The 20,589-nt window shown below is 52.7% G+C and overlaps 1 protein-coding gene across 4 annotated transcripts in view; it reads right to left on the bottom strand.

Annotated features, from left to right (window-relative positions):
- RPS6KA2 (ribosomal protein S6 kinase A2) overlaps positions 1-20,589 on the bottom strand; it is a 372,586-nt gene that overhangs the window by 51,507 nt on the left and 300,490 nt on the right. For all 4 annotated transcript variants that reach the window (XM_082475550.1, XM_082475551.1, XM_082475552.1 and 1 more), the window contains 7 exons: positions 18,176-18,256; positions 15,849-15,928; positions 12,459-12,565; positions 9,214-9,251; positions 6,712-6,854; positions 2,924-2,994; positions 1,166-1,254 (listed from right to left, as the gene is read on the bottom strand). In XM_082475550.1, the coding sequence (XP_082331676.1) occupies positions 1,166-1,254; positions 2,924-2,994; positions 6,712-6,854; positions 9,214-9,251; positions 12,459-12,565; positions 15,849-15,928; positions 18,176-18,256 (609 nt within the window). The remainder of the gene's footprint in view (positions 1-1,165; positions 1,255-2,923; positions 2,995-6,711; positions 6,855-9,213; positions 9,252-12,458; positions 12,566-15,848; positions 15,929-18,175; positions 18,257-20,589) is intronic.

Raw genomic sequence — 20,589 nt, 5'->3', positions numbered from 1 at the left:
AAGGCAATATACTAAGGATGGTAAACTAAGAAGACAGACCGATCTGGGCTTTTGAGAGCAATAGTTCAGCTGCCCAGCCAATGCTTACAACGCTCTACTGCTACACGGCTTGTAATGTGAGAATAATAACCTGCAGTTTGAAACATTAAATTAGCTGGGTTAAATTATTTAAGAGTTCTGTACTTTGCAGCTAAAAGCAATTCTTAGGGATATACCTCTTTTCATAAGTGAATCTAACATTTCTCCTTTTATCTACTTTGAAGTATTGTGAGGATTTGAATGAGATAATAATTTTATTAGTGCAGAATTCCATGTGTATCATTGTCATCCCGAGAGGAACCAGAGGCTCAGGAAGAGAAATGACTTATTTACCTGGTTTGTGCAAGAACCAATCGGCAGAGGAATGTGAGAAGCTGTGTACCTGCCTTCCCCAGCTCCCTGGCCTCTCAGTGCTGTATGGAGAGCCTGTGTTTACACTGGATGGGGGTAGAGCACCAGGAAGGAGTCACAGAATCAAAATAAAGGGGTAATTAACCCAAAGTAATTGCTGGGATCAAACATTAAAAGATTGATGATACCAGATGGGGGTGGGGCTCTAGACCGGGCGGGTTCAGGGGTTCAGACAGGAGCAGAAATGATGTGCAAAGATGTTTACATGCACTTTGATGTCTCACAGCTCTGCAAACCGGATTCTGAGGCAGGTGTGTTCTAAATCGGGTTAAGATCTGCTGAGCTGAACGACAAGTTGGCCTTAGACTAGAAGAGATTATTTCAGTGTCTCTCTTGAACTGATGGAGACATTAACGAAAAGTAATCAATTAATTCATCATCCAGATCAGAACTGGGCAAACCATTATGATCTCTCTGTAACATTCAAAGACAAATTAGAGGGGGTGGCTTTTCCAGGGTTCTATCTTTAGTTTACGGAGTTCTAAAGTAAATGCCACCATTTTGTGTAAAAACGGTGACTGTTAACTAACAATACTCGGGCAGCGACCGTGTGTTTTTGAAATCCTCAGAGCTCGGACAACACGTGATAGAACTTCCACCCCTGCGGCAGGGCCTTTTGCTGTCAGAGAACGTGGTGAAATGCGGGGCCAGACCAGAGCTGAGTGTGAGCAGGTGGGTGGCCCGGGGCGGGCCCGGGGGCCTCAGGGAGTCTTACCCAGCCGGTTGCAGGGGTTCCGTTTGAAGAGGGCTCTCAGAAGACTCTGAGCCTCCACACTGAGGAACTGCGGCATGCCCAGCTTGGCTCTGAAAAGCACAGTCGTATTTTCGGGTAAGAAGGATAAGCCCCAAAGGGAGCAGAGTTTTCTTCAGTGCTCTGCGGTTCTGCAGTCAGCATTTACAGACAAATCCAATCACACCCATGTGACCCAGAGCAGCTGTTTACAACAGCTATATAATGATTCACTAAAAATAACAAGGCCACTAAAAATAAACAAGAATGATCCCACGAACGTACAGAACATTTTAAATGGAAATTAACTATGGTTTCCAAGACAACAGCAAAAAAGGCTTTGGAGAGATGCCAGCATGGTTGACATTTTAGGACTCTCCTCTTGGCTTGAGGAGACAGCTGGATTCTCTCCTCTGCCTCTGGTGTGGTCTGCGGCAACATCTGGGAAAGGAGGGCCTTGCAGGACCTCGCTTTGGGAACCACGTGTCCACAGTTTGCTGCTGCCCCTTCAGAAATGCTGTGACTCCCAACGACAGGTTACAAGTTCACACCTGGGATTTGCTGGAGGGAATTATTCTAGCTTTAGAAAAAAAGGTCTTGTTCCCTCTTAAAATTAAAAGGAACAGAGGCCATCAAAAAAAAAAAACCAACATAGTAGACTGTAGCTACGCATGTCATCCATAGTGTAAGGTCACGTGATACAGGGAAACACCGCTTACATCCTCTCTACGGGGTGTCTTCCACGAACTGTTCTCCTTCTATTTATATAATGACGTATCTACAAAACCGTAAGCTTTGCAGGTGCCTCCTGGTTTTATAAACGTTGAGTGTCCGCCTGCAAGCACAGTTTGAGAGAGCTGGTCGTGAGGCCAAGCACCTTCATGGTTTCTCCTGCAGGTGCAGTGGGCCCACCCTCTCACTGAGCAGGGAGATAGTAATTTGGAGCCTGCCGGATTCCAGGGCCACTTCCCCACCCCGTTCGCCCTCTGTCAGCTTCTCTCTCCCAGAGCTTGCCCTCTGACATCTCGCTCAGAGGAAGCCTGCTCTGATGAAGGTGTTACAGCAAGGGACTTCCCTGGCGGTCCACTGGTTAGGGCTCTGCGCTTCCACTGAAGCCATGGGTTCGATCCCTGCTCAGGGAACTAAAATCCCGCATGCCACGCAGCATGGCCAAAAAAATAAAATGATGTGTTTTTTTGTTTGTTTTTTGTTTTGTTTGTTTTTAAAAAGCTATTACAGCAAGACTGGCTCTGGGTTTAGACTTCTTTCTAGGGTTCTAAGAGCAAAACCCATTTTTGTGTTAAAAGATTCTTCATGAGAATTAGGAGAAAATTGTTTGTACTCAGCGACTTGGGCCACATGATTCCTGCTGATGTCAGGCAGGGGAGCTCAGGCACGTGCACGAACGGGTCAACAGGCAGAGAAGGGAAGGCTCTCTCAAGAGCCCCTGCAGCCCTCTGCCCCTGAACCTGCACTTTTGAAGGTCACCAACCATCACGTCTAAAGACCTTGCCGTTGGACAACTTAGATGACTTTTACTGATGGAAAACTTTATCTTCGGTAGGAGATTTCATCAGAATCACTCAGAGATGCCACGGGCTTCACCCACTGACATGAAAATGCCAAGAATGCTCATTACCGTTCGTGCCTACTGAACAGTCCCGGTTTCGAAGACCGAAGCTCTTGATATCAGAAGGTGCTAACACGTATTGGGGTGGGTCCCAAGGTGGGTGTTCTACTCACTTGAGGATGAGGGCCATGGTCTCCTTCCTGTCCTTCCCCTGGAACGGCAGCGACCCCGTGAGCATCTCGAACTGCAGACCAACACAGAACAGCAGCAAGAGTTCAGAACAAGCGAACTTCACAGCGGCGAGACCCAGACAGGCAAAATGCAGCCCAAGTTCATGTAGCCACTCAAAATCCTGGTCAATTAAGTGCCGGCGCTGGCCTACATGCTTGGTGTATGTACATCAGCGAACAGAACTGCACTGTGGACCTTGGCATTCAGTGGGGAGACGGATGGATGATGGACACAGTAAACGCTTCAGCTCTACGGCCATGAGAATGTGCTCAGTGCCATGGAGACGGGGATGGGGACCTGCAGCCCCTGGCCACACACCTTCCACGGGGTCGACTGAGGACCCGTCCTTCTCTGGAGGGTGCCGTGGAGGGGCTGAGCGAGGAGGGGAGGGCAGGGCTGGGGAGAGAGAGCTCCGGGTCCAGGTCGAATGGGAGGAAGCTCTTCGGACCTGAGTGCCCTGCAGACCCATCACCGTGACCACCCTCCTCCTTCGGGCCACCGTGATCCACCCCCCCAGCTGTTACGAGACCCCGAATGTGGAGGGGACGAGTCTGTCAAAGGAGTGAGTAATTCAGGGAAGAATGTCCTGTGCCCGAGAGCAAGGTGGCGGGACCGTTCCTGGCGTGTGGACCGCGGCAGACAGCAGAGGCCGGGCCTCTCCTGGAAGAGGCGAGGGGCCAACCTCTCCGGTCACCTTCTCCAAAGTCCAGGGGCATTTCCCGTCTCATGGGGGCAGGAGGGGCAGGGGCCCGGGGAGCCCAGGCCCGCTCTGCTCTCGCTGCCTGTGGACCCTCGGGGCACAGACCTTCCTGGGCACGGGCACCGCCACCTGCGCTAGGGACGCGTGAAGGTCGCGCCCCGTGCCCGGGAGAGCCTCACAGAGATGGGTGTTCGCAACACAAGATGAGAGGGCCCGTAGGAGCGACGCGGCGAAGCACCGGCCACCGACAGCCGGGGACCCGAAGAGGTTCCAGAAGAGAGCGTGGGGAGCCTGGGGAAGACGTGGAGGAAACAGGCGGGCAGAAGCCGGACTGGGGGCACCAGCGCAGAACGGGCCACCTTCCTCCTCCCTTTCCCGTCCCTCCTCCTTCGCTACCTCTGGCTTCTCTTCTCCCTCAGTTGCTTTTCTTTCCATCTTTTTTATGTCCTCACTGTCCCTTTTTTTTCCTTTCAGCCTCTCCATTTATTTCCTTAACACGCAATGATTTTGACAGAAAAAGTATGTAAGGCATATTTTATATTTATGGGATAGATTTTATTAATATATCTAGAAACAGACGAGGGGGATGGCATATTCCCACTCCCCTCTCCCCCAGAAACCTCAAAAAACTAACTCCAGGTGGCTTTGATGTGTGCGCGGTTTTAGTTGCAGTTTTCTCTGCTGTGCCGGCCGGTAAGACAGTCCTTCTCTCCAGGCTCAGGCCGGCCTCCTGCTCTTTTAAGTATCAGTTCCATAGAGACAGAGGTGGCATTCTGTGACTTCAGAGCATTGGGCAAGGGTTCCCTGGAGAACTGCTGTATGGTCACTCGTGAGCCCAGCCTACATCTTTTTTTTTTTAAAGCTATTTTTTATTTATTTATTTATTTATTTTTTATGGCTGTGTTGGGTCTTCGTTTCTGTGCAAGGGCTTTCTCTAGTTGCGGCAAGCGGGGGCCACGCTTCATCGCGGTGCGCGGGCCTCTCACTATCGTGGCCTCTCTTGTTGCGGAGCACAGGCTCCAGACGCGCAGGCTCAGTAGTTGTGGCTCACGGGCCTAGTTGCTCCGCGGCATGTGGGGTCTTCCCAGACCAGGGCTCGAACCCGTGTCCCCTGCATTGGCAGGCAGATTCTCAACCACTGCGCCACCAGGGAAGCCCCCAGCCTACATCTTTAAGGGCTTCGCTGGGATCCAGGGACAGGATGAAGCCTGTGGTCCCCCTCCGGGAGCCCACCCCACCCTCCAGAGGAACGTGCTTCTCAGGCGGATGCGGGCTTAAGAACTGGAATCACTCCCGCAGATGCAGAGCTGTAACCTCGGACCTGGAATCCAGTGTCAGGAAGACAACATCAAACTTCCGGTAAAATCCGCAGCGAGGGTGCCGAGGTCCCCATGCCCGCCCCCCACTACACACCCTCCAGACAGGGTAACGAGGAAGCACCCACGTGGACAGGGGCAGAGCCAAGCACGCAGTTACCCTGCAGAGGGAGAGGCTACCTTGACGGTCTCACCAACATATCTAAAGGGACGGTCAGTGGGAAGGTAAGCAGAGCAGGCCGTCCCCGTGGCTTCTGGCGTGGAGACGGACTGCATCCCGGCAGAGGCCATTCAAGGTCTGCATGACCACGAACACAGCAGGCGTCACCAGCGCCCTGGCAGCTGACGCTCACGGAGCCCTTGTCAGGTCGCGAGCTTGGGCCCATCACTTGCCTGTATTAATGTGCTTAATTTGTTGTGATTCTGTTTTGGGAGCAGGTTTCTCATTACAGTCTAACTTCCCTCGTAGGTGGCTGACGGGGGGAGAACGCACTGACCCTGGAGACGGGGGCACTGACCCTGGAGACGGGGGCGCCGCCCCGCGTGGTGTGACGTCACCTACTGTACACCTGTGAGCCGGCATCCCGGCTGGAGCCGTGGGAACTGCCTTCCGAGCTGGTTTGACGTGTCTGCCCCCCACAGACAGGGGTCAGCCGTCCGTGCCGACAAATCCAACACAGCCAGCACTTCCGAGCCCGCGGGGCCGGGGACCAGAACCGAGAGACCGAGTGTGGCCTCCTGGGTACCAGCCTAGGGGCACCCAGCTGATGCCCTGCACCGTGACCAGGACACAGTCCAGAGGCCCCGGGGCCAGGGCGAGAGGCATGTGTGTGGGAAGGAGGCTATGCCAGTGCTGGCCGAGCGACGGATCTACGGAAACTCCCGTCGCCTCAGTTTCCTCGTTTGTGAAATGCACAAGGAGGGGGCTGACAAGCCGGGAATGCCACGATGCTACTCCCATCCAGTCAATGTCAGACTCACAGCCTCGGAAGTCTGGTCCACGCTGAGGGCGCGGCGGGCCTGGAGGGGCTGCCAGCACAGGGCCCGGCTGCGGGGGATGGGTGGGGGGAGGGGGAAGGGAGGAGAGGAAGGACCGCGTGAGGCCGGAGGACGGCAGCCAACTCCGCTTCTGTTGTGACTACAGAACACCCTGGCTAGACGGTGTTTGCTGCACGCTCTGTCTGCGAGCACGTGACCCAAAGAAAATCCAAGTTTCTAGATGTAGATGTAAAAATGCTTCACTCCACGTGTATTTTGGTTCATGGTGATTTTGATGACTAAGTGGAGGGATTCTGTGTTTGAAATAAGAAAAATACCTTTAATCTGGAGGTAGCTGCATCCCTTAAAATCCTCATGTTAAACCCGTAAGAGCATTAAGTGTAAAGGTTTGACTCTTAACACATTTGCATCCTTACTTGAATCCCAGCTCTGTTTCCTGATGGTGGGAGTCTGGGGTGGGGACAGAGAGGAGGCTGCCAGGACATGCTAGGGTCAGGAATCGGTGGCCCCCCTTGTCCTGAGTCACACAACGGGCATTGTTTTCCTCGGGTCACTCCTGGATCTCTGAACCCCAGGGACGGGCGGGTGTTCAGGGGACAGCCACGGGGGCACCTTGGGGACCGCAGATGCCACACCGCATGCACGTCAAGCCACGAGCACACATTACCACGAGCACATGATATCCCAAGCACGCCACACCACGAGCACGCCATACCATGAGCACGCCGAAGGACCACCAGTCGGCGCTCTGCGTGTGGCCCCGCCGGTTCACCACCTCGGGCGCCATGTACTCGATCGTCCCGCAGAAGGAATAGGCTCTCTTGTCGTGGTCGATGGCCTCCTTACTCAGCCCGAAGTCTAAAAGAGAAAACAGCGCACAGCGCTCAGTCCCGGGCGGCACGTGGACCCCTGGCTGCCCGGCCGGCCCACCTCCCGCCGCTGTCCTCTTGGGGCCGAGCTGCCCGCAGAAGCCGAGCCAAACCCGACACCTCCCGGTCAGCTTCTATAGGGACCCACACATTCAGCAGTGCTCCTGAGGGCACCCAGAAACTGCATCCCTGACGCCCGACACCAATTCCCCGGGAGCCTGTTTTTAGCAGGACACCCTGGACGTCAGCGGCCCCAGTGGAGAGGCCTGCGGGGCTACCCTGATGGAAGGGCAGGAAGAGGTTGTTTGTTCTGAAAGAAAGGGCAGGAAAGGGGTTACAAGCAGGAGGCACTCTGGAAGGAGGTCCCCGCTTGGTGAGGCACAAAGGGGAAGGCAGACAAGTTGGACGGGGCTTCAGAGCATTTGTCATGGGGTATCCTCCCCTGGACCTTGCCCACGAAACCTTCAGCCAAGGCCGCCGTCCTCCGATGCTCGTGTTACTGCACCCAGTGGGTGAAGGACACAGTGAACACGCTGGTTCTAAGATTATAGAGCCCTCCAGGTTCACCGTCTGTGAGTTTAAGGTGGACATCCCTTCTTCCCGGGGCCACGTGAGGACCAAGTGAGCTCACGGCTAAGTGAGAGTCTCCAGCACCCACGTGGTCTGCTCCCCCACTGCCGAAGCAACTCACTCTGCACAAAGAGTCTCGGGGCTTGTTTGTAACTTATGCCTGGCCAAGATGACAAACCATTACAAACGACTGACTTGAGGTCACTAATAAATAACAGAGACCACAATGACTAAAACAGAGAAAGCCAAAAGTCTATATGACACATAAATTTAACGTGGTAGCTCATAATTATTCCAGCTACCTCTGTACACGTGAGATTTATATAACACACGTGCAGTTCCTCACTCAGCAGAGAAAACCGGTCAAGTACTACCAGAACCTTCAATCTCCACGAAATGCCATGCTGGCACTTTTGAACTGCCTTAACCAGTTGTAGAAGTCAGGTTTACTTTCTCAGCTTGTTAAGGGTTAATTTCTTCTGCTGTTCTACACGTGGGAAGGCACGGAAGGCCCCAGCAGGTCAAACTGGACACAGTTTGGGGGGCAGACACTGCGGACACCCTTGGAACCTGTGCAGCCCCTGCCAGGAGGTCGCCGTCTAAAGGGTCTGTCAGATGAGTGCCATGCTCTTGTGCATAATTCATGAGAAATTTAAGAGGTCTGACTGTTTGACATTAATGAGCAGTAACGGTCAATTGCTCTGTGCTGGGACTGGGGGTCCATCGAGAGCGGGGAGAACCAGCCCAGAGAAGGGAACAGGCAGCGGGGAGACCAGACGGCGTGGGGCTGAGGAGCAGAGGACAGGGGGCTCTGAAGACAGAACAGGGGTAAAGCAGGTGCCCCGCCTAAGCAGAGACGCTGCCACTGGAGGTGGGGGGGGGGAGCATTCGCGCAGGGCCAGCCCGCTGGTGGACACGGGGCGCGGGTGTGAGTGGAGACCAGGCCAGGACCCGGCCAGCGGGGCGCCAGCGGAGTGGCCCCCAGAGACGTCCACACCCCAACCCTGGAACCTGTGAATAGGTCACCTTACCTGGCAGAGGGGGCCCTGCTGTATCTCAAGAGGGGAGGTTATCTCGGGGCGGCGGGATGAAGCACAAGGTCCTTACGTGGACTTGGGGGGGCAGAGGCCAGAGTCAGAGAGAGACTAGGGGGGCTGCCCCCTGGCTCTGAAGGAGGAGCACGGGGCCGTGAGCCCAGGGAAGTGGGCGGCCGGAGAGGCGACAGGACCATCCTCCCCGGGAGCCTCCACAAAGGAGCGCAGCCCTTTTGATCTTGGCCCCGTGAGACCTGTTTTGGACTTCCGGCCACCAGAGCTGTAAGATGATCAGCTGATGCCCTTTTGAGCCACTGAGGCTGGTAACTGTGACACGGCAAGAGGAAACTAGCACGAGCGGGGATCACGGAGCAAGGGGGGCGGTGCTCGTTCCGGCTGAACCGATGGCACTGGGAGGGGTTCGAGGTTTCAGTGGGGAGATCGGCCCCGCAGACATGCTAAGATGAGATTCTTGAACAAAACATCCAGTGACGCTGAGAGTCAGCAGGAAAGGCGCTAGAAGGGTCTTAAGTCAGAGGGAGAGAAGGAAGGAGGGCCGATCTGGGAAGCGTGAGCATCCCCGGGAAGACGCACACCAACAGAACTAAGCCACGGCCACGGGGAAGGCAGCCCTGTCTGCACACGCTGGTGTGATGAGAGGGAGGGCTTTAGTCTGAGTCGGCCCCCAGGTACCAGGGCCGCCGGGGTGAAGTCTGTGGTCGGTGGCGGGTGGACTTTACACACCTGTGATCTTAATATGTCCCTCTTCGTCCAGGAGGATGCTGAAAGAAAGCGGAGGAAAACAGATGCTTTAAAAGAGACGAGACACACGGAAAGGCACGGAGGCCCCAGGGGAGCCGCCCAGGCCCTTGGGCAGCAGTTTCCACGCTGGCTGGGGGGCGGCAGGTCACCTGCTGTTCGCAGACGTGGCCTTCAGACCGCTGCTTCCCTGGTCAGCAGCTTCTGCTGGGCTGGGAGCGTAGGCACATCCGCGGTGTGTGGGGTGCAAAGGGCACCCCCGTGTTCTTGTGCCTGGCTCAGCAGGCTCACACTGGGGACTGCAGGTGTGAGACCCTCTCAAGCCCAGGGGAAGGTCTGGGGCCCCCCAGGCTGCCTGTCCTGCGTGAACGGGCCTGAGAGGGTCCGCGAGTGCCCTGGCCTGTGCAGACGCAGAGCTGCTCAGAGGGGACTTCCTGAACCCAGGCGGGCCCTCGACGGCGAGAGCCTGCTCTTCTGGCCAGACCCCTCCACGAGCCCCGCCTGGCCCTCGGGACCACCGCGACCTCCGGGGCAGTCTGTGACACCTCAGGCCTCAGCCCCCGGGAGCCATGTTGTGGGAGCCAGTCCCATGGGGTCCCTCCTGGTGCCCTGGGCCAAGCTCTCGGCGTGCCGGCGTCTGACGTCCGGATGCCCCACGGTGATCACTGGTCCTGTTCCTCCCAGCTCTCTGGAGTACGGCGAGGCTCATGCCCACGGGAGGGCGGAGGGAAAGTCTGAGGGGGTGGACGCAGGCGAGCCTTCCACGAGGCCCTTCTCCAGCCCATCAGCCCACAGGTCCCCGGGGCTCCTGGCTTGCCCTGTTTCTTTCTTTGCTGTAATTAAACTCTGTTTCTCCAGCTCCTGGGAGGCACCAGCCCGGATCTAAGGAGACCAGGACGTGGGCTGTGAGGATTGATATGTGGTACCTTAAACACATCTGGGAAGGGAAGGGAGTTCTGACACAGGCTACCACATGGATGGACCTCGAGAACACCACGCCGAGTGCAGTAAGCCAGCCACAAAAGGACAAGCACCGTGTGATCCCACTTACATGCGGTCCCTAGAGCAGCCAGATCCAGAGACAGAGAATAGAAGGGAGGGTGCCAGGGGCTGGGGGAGGGGGTGCGGAGTGAGTGTTTCATGGGGACGGGGTGTCAGTTTTGCAGGATGAAGAAAGTCTGGGAGACGGATGGTGGAGACGGTTGCACGACAGCGTGAATGCTCTTAACACGACTGAACTGTGCACTTGAAAATGGTCAAGGTGCTACATTTTATGTCATATTTATCTTACCACAATTTTAAAAAGTCTGCCATGGGAATAAAAATCATACCTACTATTTTATGGAAATGGGAAGGAAAAAGTTACAGTGTATAATTAAGATGACAATTTATAATGAAAGAAGCAAATGTTCTTATCTTTGCTTTTCAGTTATACTTAATCTTTGCCCAGAAGTGAGCAACTTTCAAGATTAATTCCCGACTAATTCTAATGGACAACAAAATCCTTTTTCTTCAATCCTGCAATTACGCATTACCATTTTTAACTGTAAAGATCCCTTTGACCTTGAACTAGAGGGAGAATCGGGGTGCTGCCTTCATGGGCAGAGCTCACAGCAGAGGTGAGCAGGTCAGCCGCGCTGGCTGTGACAGTGGCCTCAGCGCCTGTTTTCTGAAGGCGATGCTGAGTTTGCAGGACGTGGCTCTTATGGGGATACTCAGGAGAGGGCCTTTCACGGTTATTTAAACATCATTTACACGTGCAGCCAGTGATGCTCTACCCAGCTGGTGGTTAAGCTGAAGCCGTGCCTGGGGAGCACTTCCCTCTGGTCACAGGCAAATACGCTTTGCATCAGGGACATACGCCACGTTCCTGGTCTCCAGGCAAACCCAGGCGTTTCCCTTAAACGACTGCCACTTCTCAGAGCGGAGTTTGCATTTATCTCGGTTCCCTGCAGGTGAAGAAGTAAGGGACCAGGAACAAGGGCTGGGCTCTACCTCCTGTGCCCTCAGGGCCTGGGCTGCCTTGTGCTCCAAGCCTTGGGGTCCCACCAGGCCCCACATATCCAGGGGCAGGCACGGACCTCAGTCTATGGGGGGACAGGGGGCCGTTATCAACCACGTCACAGGCCAGAGGGAGAAAATCATCAACTTCGTTGCAGGGACCACTGTCAGGTCAACCAAATGAACTTAAAATAGCATCCTCTAGATCCTTCCTTTTCAAGTGGATCCCTCCTAGTTTGTGCCAGCTCTACACAGAAAATAGCACGAAAAAAACTGAAATAAGAACATTATTACTTGGAGGGAGTTTTAAAAAAAGATTTAGACTGGATTAGCAAAATATCCTAGAAATAATATTACAGATGATCATTGCCAAAGATACACAAATCTTATTGGAATTTGGGCTGGGAATCTGGTGCTACTGTCTTTTAGAAAAACTCAGAAAGGCTCATCTGACTCGTCACCTAGAAATGGGCCTGTTGAGACAGCTGAAAGGGCTTTCCAAACCCGGAGGTGGAGGTGGGGAAGAGACCAGCACAGAAGACACAAACTAGCGAGGAGGTGGCATGTGAGACGTTCCCAGTGCAGGATGGGTCCCACCTAAGGAGGGAGGGCAGGGGGTGTGGGAGGAGGAATGGTGGTCTGCCTACCTGCCCAGCCTCCCCACCTGCCCAGCCTCCTCTACCTGCCCAGCCTCCACTACCTGCCCAGCCTGCACTACCTGCCCAGCCTCCCCACCTGCCCAGCCTCCACTACCTGCCCAGCCTCCCCACCTGCCCAGCCTCCTCTACCTGCCCAGCCTCCACTACCTGCCCAGCCTCCCCACCTGCCCAGTCTCCACTACCTGCCCAGCCCTCACCACCTGCCCAGCCTCCCCTACCTGCCCAGCTTCCCCAACCTGCCCAGCCTCCCCTACCTGCCCAGCCCTCTCCACCTGCCCAGCCTCCACTACCTGCCCAGCCTCCCCTGGACCACAGGGATGCAGGCCCAGCCCTGCCTCCCTTGGGGGGTGTCATGAGGGTCAGGTGAGAATGGGCTGGGACCATCCCACACAAATAAGCACAAGCCACACCTGTGTCTGGGCACCTTTCCAGGGGCGGGCAGGTGGAATCCCTGCCTGTGGGGTGCCAGCACCGGGATGTCCCCAGGCTATGGCCTCACCGGGGAATTAAGTACAGGGACAAGGCGACGTGGGCAGCAAGAGGGCCATGCCCTGCCTTGTCCTCACTCACTTTTCTGGCTTCAGGTCTCTGTAGATGATCCCCAGACTGTGCAGGTGGTCTAAAGCCAAGGCCAGCTCAGCCAGGTAGAACTTCACATCCTCCTCCGTGAACATCACCTGGGAGGAGAGAGAACAAGACTTCAGCCTGCTCTGTGGCTGCTGGCTTTAAAGACAGAGGCACTCAGCCCCACGAAGACTGCTCCGCTCCGCAGACCGCGGCCCCCAGACAAGGCTCTTCCGACTCCTACAATGGAAACATGAGTTCTCAGCAAAGTTTTAGGACCAGTGAAGGGGAGGGGGCACTCCCCACAAAGAGACTCGGCCTTGTGCGCGGAGCCCCGGGCAAGGTTCCCTCCCCCAACCTTTCCTGCCCCACAAACCATGCAGCTCTGGAGTGTGTTTCTGGGTTTGCGTTTTAATATGCGTGCTTCTGATGTAACACTTTAACACAAAAAACTAAGCCACACTGTGAAGGGCTGATATAAACAGGCCTGAAGGATTTACTGAAAATATGTCTCAAATTTCATCCCTCCTCCCTTCAAGTTCACCTCTTCACCCCTTGGGTTTGTGCAAACTAGAAACTGCCATCTCCCCAAAGTGGGACGAGTCCTACCAAATACAACCCACCCGTGTAGCATCGGTGGGTGCCCCTTGCCGGAGAGGCTGGTGGGAGAGGGACCCTGGTTTAGCTAAAACACACAAGAGGCCATGGCGCCCAGCAGACCTCAAGGTCATTGTCTCCTACTGTTTCCCTGTCCCTGAGGTTGTGAGAACCAGCATGTAATTTTGTAGTCACCTTACCAGCAAGCCAGATGGTATCAGAAACCATTCTTTACCTGCACCATGAGAAATGAATGCCACAGAGACTAGAAATCCATGTCATGACTGAATTCTCTCTGAAGGCAGATGCGTGAAAAATCAATACATAATCAGAAGGTTGCCTGGGACGCTCAGAATCGGAATAAGGGCCATTTGGGGAACTGAACAGTGAATACATCAGGCTAATGAAAGTGGAGCACATCCATTTCACGAAAGGGATGCCTCCCAGTGGGGAGGACATGCACCCCAAGTCCTGGATGACATTTGGGTGCCACCAACCCTCGCTGCCCCTCTGGCCTCTGGAATCTCCTGTTCTGTCTTCCACACTCGACCAGCACCTTTCCTGGTTGGGTATTTCTTTTCTAAATTGGTTAGCATATGCAGTGGGCTTCCTGTGAGAAGGATTTCCCCATGGGAAATCCTGCTGGCTGTCGAATTCTCTTTGGCCCGGCTTTCTCCATCTCTGTACATAACCACACAGGCACGTCCACAGCTCAGCGCTCAGGGGCGGCTGTATTACTGTCCTTGGCCGCTCTTAGGGCACAGCTCTGTGTGGCCTCCAAGTGCAAATGACAAAGGGTTTCTCTATGGGAATGAAACACCCATGGATGTGAGCTCTTGAAGGCAGTCAGTACGGAGACCGACACAGAAAAGGATGTTGTCTAGTGGACTCGGCGAAGAGGATGGAAGGGAAATACTTTTTTACATAGGGTTAGGGTTAGGGTAGCATTCATTTCTTGTGTTTCTGTGAACTCCGAGACCCTGTTGAGCCCAGGCTGGACAACTTCACTTCTACTCTGAAATTAAGGGTCCTATGGGTACCTTGCGTGTTGCCTTTTTGGTCAAGAAGCCCAACAACAGGGTGTGTCACACTGGATGCTGGACAGATCAACCCCCAGTGGCCTGACTTCCTTCGGCCGGGGTGGGAGGGTGGGGGGAAAAGGAGCAAATCAATAGGCATCAGAAGAGAAACTGGCCGAGGTCAATGATTCGCCATCTTTGGAAACGTGAGCTCAGCTGTGAGGCAGGTTGAGGGACCAGAGACCTGATCCAAAAAGGGCTTTTGGAGAACTTGGATCTGAATCCTCCAGCCCGTGCTTTCAACCTGTATCGCCAAGAATCCAATACATCAATTGTGCCATTGCCCGAGGGACCATCAGGAAACAGAGGGAGAGAGCAGCCCGAGGTCTTGGGGACCCCACTGCCGCTCCACCTTGATTGATTGCACTTTGGAGTTTCACGCAGGATGGAGGGATCTCCTGCTGTAAAAGTGGGCGGTGAGGAAAGGGGGAGGGCGGCCCGAACCCCCTGTTACAGCCCAGTAAGAACCCCAGTGCCAGGTGAGGTTGCGTCAGGAGGGCCAGGAACCTGTTCTGTGCATCGTGTCAACATGCTGTCACCTTTGTCACACTCTCTTCTGTATAAAGGAGACTGCACAGAATCATCAGGATTAAAAGCCTGGCATCATCACTGCCTCGAGCAGGAGGCTGGGTTTTCCATCCCATGAAGCAGGGGCCAGAGAGCTTCCACGCTGTGCTGCAAGACATCCTGGAAAGTTCCTAAGTCAGGGAGTGGGGGTCAAGGACAAGCCCTGGGGGTCACGGAGCGCTCACGGGTGAAGCCCTAATTAGACGCTCCCGACGCCCCTCCCAGGATGTGTGGTCAGCGTGTTAATAGCATCTTCCTATGGTGGAAAGTGAAATGTTGTGAAATAAAGTCTTCCCTACGTAACATAAATCAAGTTTCCATCTGCTCTACACAGGTAAGGTTCTAGAGCTCCACGGGGGTCTTGGGAAGAGTCCGTTTTCTTAAGATCTTTCAAGGACAACAGATTTTTTCTCTGTGTGACTTGTGAGACATCTTGAAAACACGCGTGTGCACCACACACCATACACATACGTACACATACACACACCACCCACCGCATATACATGTGCATGCATGTACACACACCTTCACACATTCTCTTGCACACACATACATGTGCGTGCATGTACACACACCTTCACACATTCTCTTGAACACACATGTGCATGTACACACACTTTCACACATTCTCTTGCACACACATACATGTGCGTGCATGTACACACACCTTCGCACATTCTCTTGCACACACACATGTGCGTGCATGTACACACACCTTCACACATTCTCTTGAACACACGTGTGCATGTACACACATTCTCTTGCACACACATACATGTGCGTGCATGTACACACACCTTCACAAATTCTCTTGCACACACACCACACATGTGCGTGCAGGTACACACACCTTCACACATTCTCTTGAACACACGTGTGCACGTACACGCACTTTCACACATTCTCTTGCACACACATACATGTGCGTGCATGTACACACACCTTCGCATTCTCTTGCACACACACCACACATGTGCGTGCATGTACACGCACTTTCACATTCTCTTGCGCACACACATGTGCGTGCATGTACATGCACTTTCACACATTCTCTTGCACACACACTACACACACACGCACATACACGCAACCCCCCCGTGCTCTCCTGCCCCTCGAATTCTAGGCAGAAACTGACAGCTTGCACTCCGTGTACCTCTTTGGAGAGCCTGGTGAAGAGGTCTCCTCCGCGCAGGAAGTCCAGAATCAGATAGAGTTTTCCCTCCGTCTGGAAGGCTGCGGAAGGAGAGAGTTGAGAGCATTTCGGCGTCACGGTCCCCTGCGGTGGACATCATTCCCCTGGGTCCAGGCTCTGAGTGCAAAAAGCCCGTCTCTCGTTGGTTCAAACAATACCGCGTAGCCTGTAACCCTGGGTCATTTCAGAAACAGGACTGGGGCCGGGCTGGAGACCGCACAGCGGTGTGAGGGCAGGACTTGGGGAAGGGAGCCGACGGTGATGAGTTCTGTCTCTCTCACTTTTATTCATGGTCTGGAGGTTATTTCTCCTCCTCTCCCCGCCCCTTCCCCACCTCCTTCCTCTTTCCTTCCTTCCTTCCTTCTTCCTTCCCTCCTTCTCTCCTTCTTCCTGCCTTTTTTTAATCACAAAGGGATTGAAAGACACACGGAGAAAAGCATGTGTAGGTTCCACTTGCTCTCATCACCACTATTGACACGGGGCTTTGGGCACAACCGTGTCTTGTTAGAGACCTGGCTTTGCTGGAAGGTGCCTGGTGAGAGCAGGACGATCGCCTCGACCGTTTGAGACGAGTCCCCTCCCCTTCCTATGGAATTGTGTTCGGTACAACTCAGGGCTCAAGGATAGCCACCATCTGTTCCTTCTTTTACGGTTGCGCTGGGGACGGGCCGGCCCAGCTACCTGTACCTGGTGGCAGCGGCGCTCGTGCTCTCAGTTTGGTCCCTGAGGGCCACAGTTATGGGCATGGAGTTCACGGTTCAGCCCCCGCCCGCCACGAGCAAGGGCACGCGTTGGTCAAAGGGGGGGACGGTGCATGCGCGTGAGGCTCAAGAGAAACTAACCACCGTGGCTACTGGATGGTCAGTTCAATGTTCCCGCTGGTCTGGCATGTGGCATCTGTTTTACACACAAAGGAAGTATGGCTGGAAGGGGTGCCGACACCCACACACACTTGGGAACTTTTCATTTTCTAAAAGTCAATGCCAGAAGCATTATAAATATTGGGGTTTTAGAAACATAAAGCCTCTAACCAGAAACCCCTTTGTCAGAATTGTGTAAACTGCAGCGTGGATGGATGTTCTGTCCTAGGGCTTGACGGGCAGATGGAGGGCAAGTATCTTTTGATCAATCACAGAGGTAACCTTTAAAAATCTCTGTAAGACCCCAGTTTTCAACTTCTTCAGAAAAACACCCGGGAAACCAACCGAAATGACACCTGGATCGGATCTGACACCAGCAAATCAGCAGCGCTGAGGCGGCCGTGTGATAGAGGGGGGTCAGCCTGCCGCCACCGTTGGGATCTAAGGGCACCTGCCCGTGGCCCGAGGGATCCGGGCACCACGCGGCTGCCCGCAAGGTCACATCCATGTTGGCTCTTATTATTTCCGAAAGGAGAGGCCACGTGCTTTCCAAACAGGACTTTCTAAACTGTCTTCTTAGGAATATCAGAAGTTCACGAGCAAAGAGCTCTGTCCTCCTGCCTTTGCGTGTGTTCATGCCTTCACTCCCGATGTGGGTAAAAGTCACGGACAGTCTCCTGCAACTCTGCCCGCCCCCGAGCCCCTGTACCAACAAGGTACGGGATTTGTCCTTGTTCTGCCCAGCGCTTTGCCCACATTAATTACTCAATTAGGGCACAAAGCTGTAATGCAGCCTGCCGTGACTCTGGAGCCGCCATCTCATTATTTTTAATTGGAAGATTTCACTTATTGCTTCTCCGAGGAGATAAAACGGCAGAAAGCAAACGAAGAAGCCTTGCATGGCATCGCAGATATGTGGCCTCAGAAATCAGAATTATTCCATCTGCGTCTCAGTTTTCTCTTCTGAAAAATGGAAACAATAGCCTACCTTGAAAGGCAGTTTTGAGGGCTCAAAGCGCTACCGTCTTTCAAATGCCTAAAATATAGTCTTTACTTAAAATGCAGGAGCTGTTACCATTCTGATTCAAAGAAACTATGGCGTCATAGGCACTTTACTCTGAAACAACGAAAAAATAGTCATAGATTCACCCTGTCTAGGTCGAGACCTTTTTTTAAAACCACTTTCTCCATGATGATAATTTAATTAAGGGGAACCTCTCGCTCCCTCAGATTCGGTTTTTCGAGATGAAAACAGGGCATCTCCTCCCCCAGAGAAGAAGAATCCGAGGCTCAGGAACCCGGGGGAGAAAGCCCCACCCCAGACAGGGCCGGACGCTGAGACCAGGAATCTATGTCGATTTCCTCTGATTTGGGGGAGGGTTGGTCTAGGTCCTCTCAACAGTAGGGAATTTTTTTTACTCCCTTTACCGTAATGAAGCTTTACGATGAAAGGATGATTCACTTCTGCCAAAATGTCTCTCTCCATCTTCGATCTGACTCGGTCCCGAACTGCAAGACAGAAAAACCGAAGTCTTTCAAAGGCAGGACGTGAAACACAAGACATCAGATATAAATAATTTCCCCCAACTTTTTGTTTCAAACATATACAAAAGTTGGAAGAGTAGGTTGAATGCCCACCCCTAAGTCCTCCACCTAGATTCAACAACTGCTTACATTTCGATACATTTTCTCTCCCCCTCTCTATCTCCCTCTCTTTCCACACACATACACACATTTTAGCCACAAATCTGACAATAAATTGTCGACACTGTGACACTCGATGCCTAGGTGCATTTACATGCAGCATTCCCTAAGAACAAGGTAATCTCTTACACAACCCTAATGCGACTGTCGCCCTGAAGAACATTCACCATCATTCCATAATATCATCTAATATCTGATCTATATTCCAATCCTGCCCGCCCTGCCATGTCATTTACAGCTGTTATTTTTTCCAACCTCAGATTCGGTCAAGGTTCACACGTTAGATCTGGTTGCTATATTTCCTTATTCCTTTTGCTTCTAGAATACAATGGTCCTGCATCTTTTTTTCCCCTGTGCTTTTTGTGGGCTTTTTGGTTAAGTCCAGGTCAGTTTCCTTGTAGATTGTTCCTAGGTGTGTCTGATTATTTCTTTACTGGTTGCTCTAACTCCTATATTTCTTATAAACCGAGGTTAGGTCTGGAGGCTTTATAAGGTTGAGGCTAAACATTTTTGGCAAAAATACCTCCCGGGTGATGCTGCAGGCCTCAAGGTGCAGCAGATGGGGGGAGGGGTGCCGCATTACCCTTGCTCAGTGATGCTGAATTCCGCTGGGTCAAGGTGGCATGTCATCAGCCTCTCATTGCAAAGATGTGTACATCCCCTTGTAAGTAACACATAACCTGAGGGGTGATATTTTGGTATGGAATGACCTGTGGGTTCCCTTACAATCCTTCATCCGTTAGCTCACGTATATGATCCTTGCTTATACGGATCAACGATGCTTGAGTCATTTAGGGTTACAAAATGGCAATGTTCTCATTTCTGATGGGACTAGAAATCAAGAGGAAAATTCTTTCTCTTCCTCTTCCTGAGGCTAACTATGGATTATGGATTTTTTTTTAAAATGAGTGTGTTATAACCAATTATAATATTATTCTTTTCAGGGCTGACATTGCCTAAAGTTTAGCCATCTGGGAATACAGATGGGATTAGTTTTGAGGAAAAAATAAACAAAAAAACAAACAAAATCACCACTTGAGAATAAGAACGACTCCAAGATTCCACAAGCAAATTGGTACACCCAGGGCAATGTCTGAGTGACGTCCTACGGCCCCGCGTGCGTGAAGGCAGAAACTTTCCTCAAATATTCCTAAGTGTGACAAGTATGATGAATACCACCGTACGGACCAGGTATTTAAGTCGTTCATACTTTGGTCTTATGATATGTACTTTTAAAGTTTTATTTAAAAAGTCCTTCCCCAAGGATGGCTATAATTAAAAAAAAAAACCCACAAAAAATGGAAAATAACAAGCGTGGGTGAGGATGTGGAGAAGTTGGTGGGAATGTAAAATGGTGCAGCCACTGTAGAAAACAGTTTGGCAGTTCCTCACAAAGTTAAACACAGAAATACCATATGACCCAGCAATTCCATTCCCCAAAGAACTGAAAACAGGAATTCCAACAGATACTGGACACCCACATTCACAGCAGTATTATTCACAATAGCAAAAAGATGGGAGCAACCCAAGGGTCCACTGATGGATGCCTGAATGAGCAAAAGGGAGTCTGTCCATGCAATGGGCTACCACTCAGCCCTAAAAAATAAAATTCTGACCCACACTATACAGCGGGGATAAACCTAAAAACACTACAGCAAGCCAAGTAAGCCGGACATAAAAGGACAAATGCCATATAATTCTACTTAGATGAGGTCCCTGGAGAAGTCAAATTCATAGACGCAGAAAGTAGAAGGGTACGTGCCAGGGGCTGGAGGAGGGAAGTGGGGAACTGTTTAATGGGGACAGAGCTTCTGCTTGGGATGATGAGAAAGTCTGGGGTATAGACAGTGGTGATGGTTACACAGTATTGCAAATGTATTTACTAGCACCACTTACAAATGGTTAAAGCGATGGATATCCTATTACGTGCATTTTATCACAATTAAAGAGAACAGAAGCCCTTCCTGTCCCTGGGCCCCAGGACAGTCTCCTGCGTTTTGCTCCACGGCCGGTTTCCTCTTTCACACTGAGGCGCTCAGGCTCCCCGGGGTCCACCTCTGCTTTGGTGCCCTGGCCGCTCACCTTCCCGGTGGGTCTGCGGCTGAGAGCCCGGGGCCCGCGGCCTGGAGCACACACGC

This window comes from Balaenoptera physalus (genome assembly GCF_965194825.1).
Source record: "Balaenoptera physalus genome assembly, chromosome: 9".
Lineage (NCBI taxonomy): Eukaryota > Metazoa > Chordata > Mammalia > Artiodactyla > Balaenopteridae > Balaenoptera > Balaenoptera physalus.
Note: the sequence above shows the minus strand (reverse complement) of the source record. Positions and strands in the feature narration are given on the sequence as shown.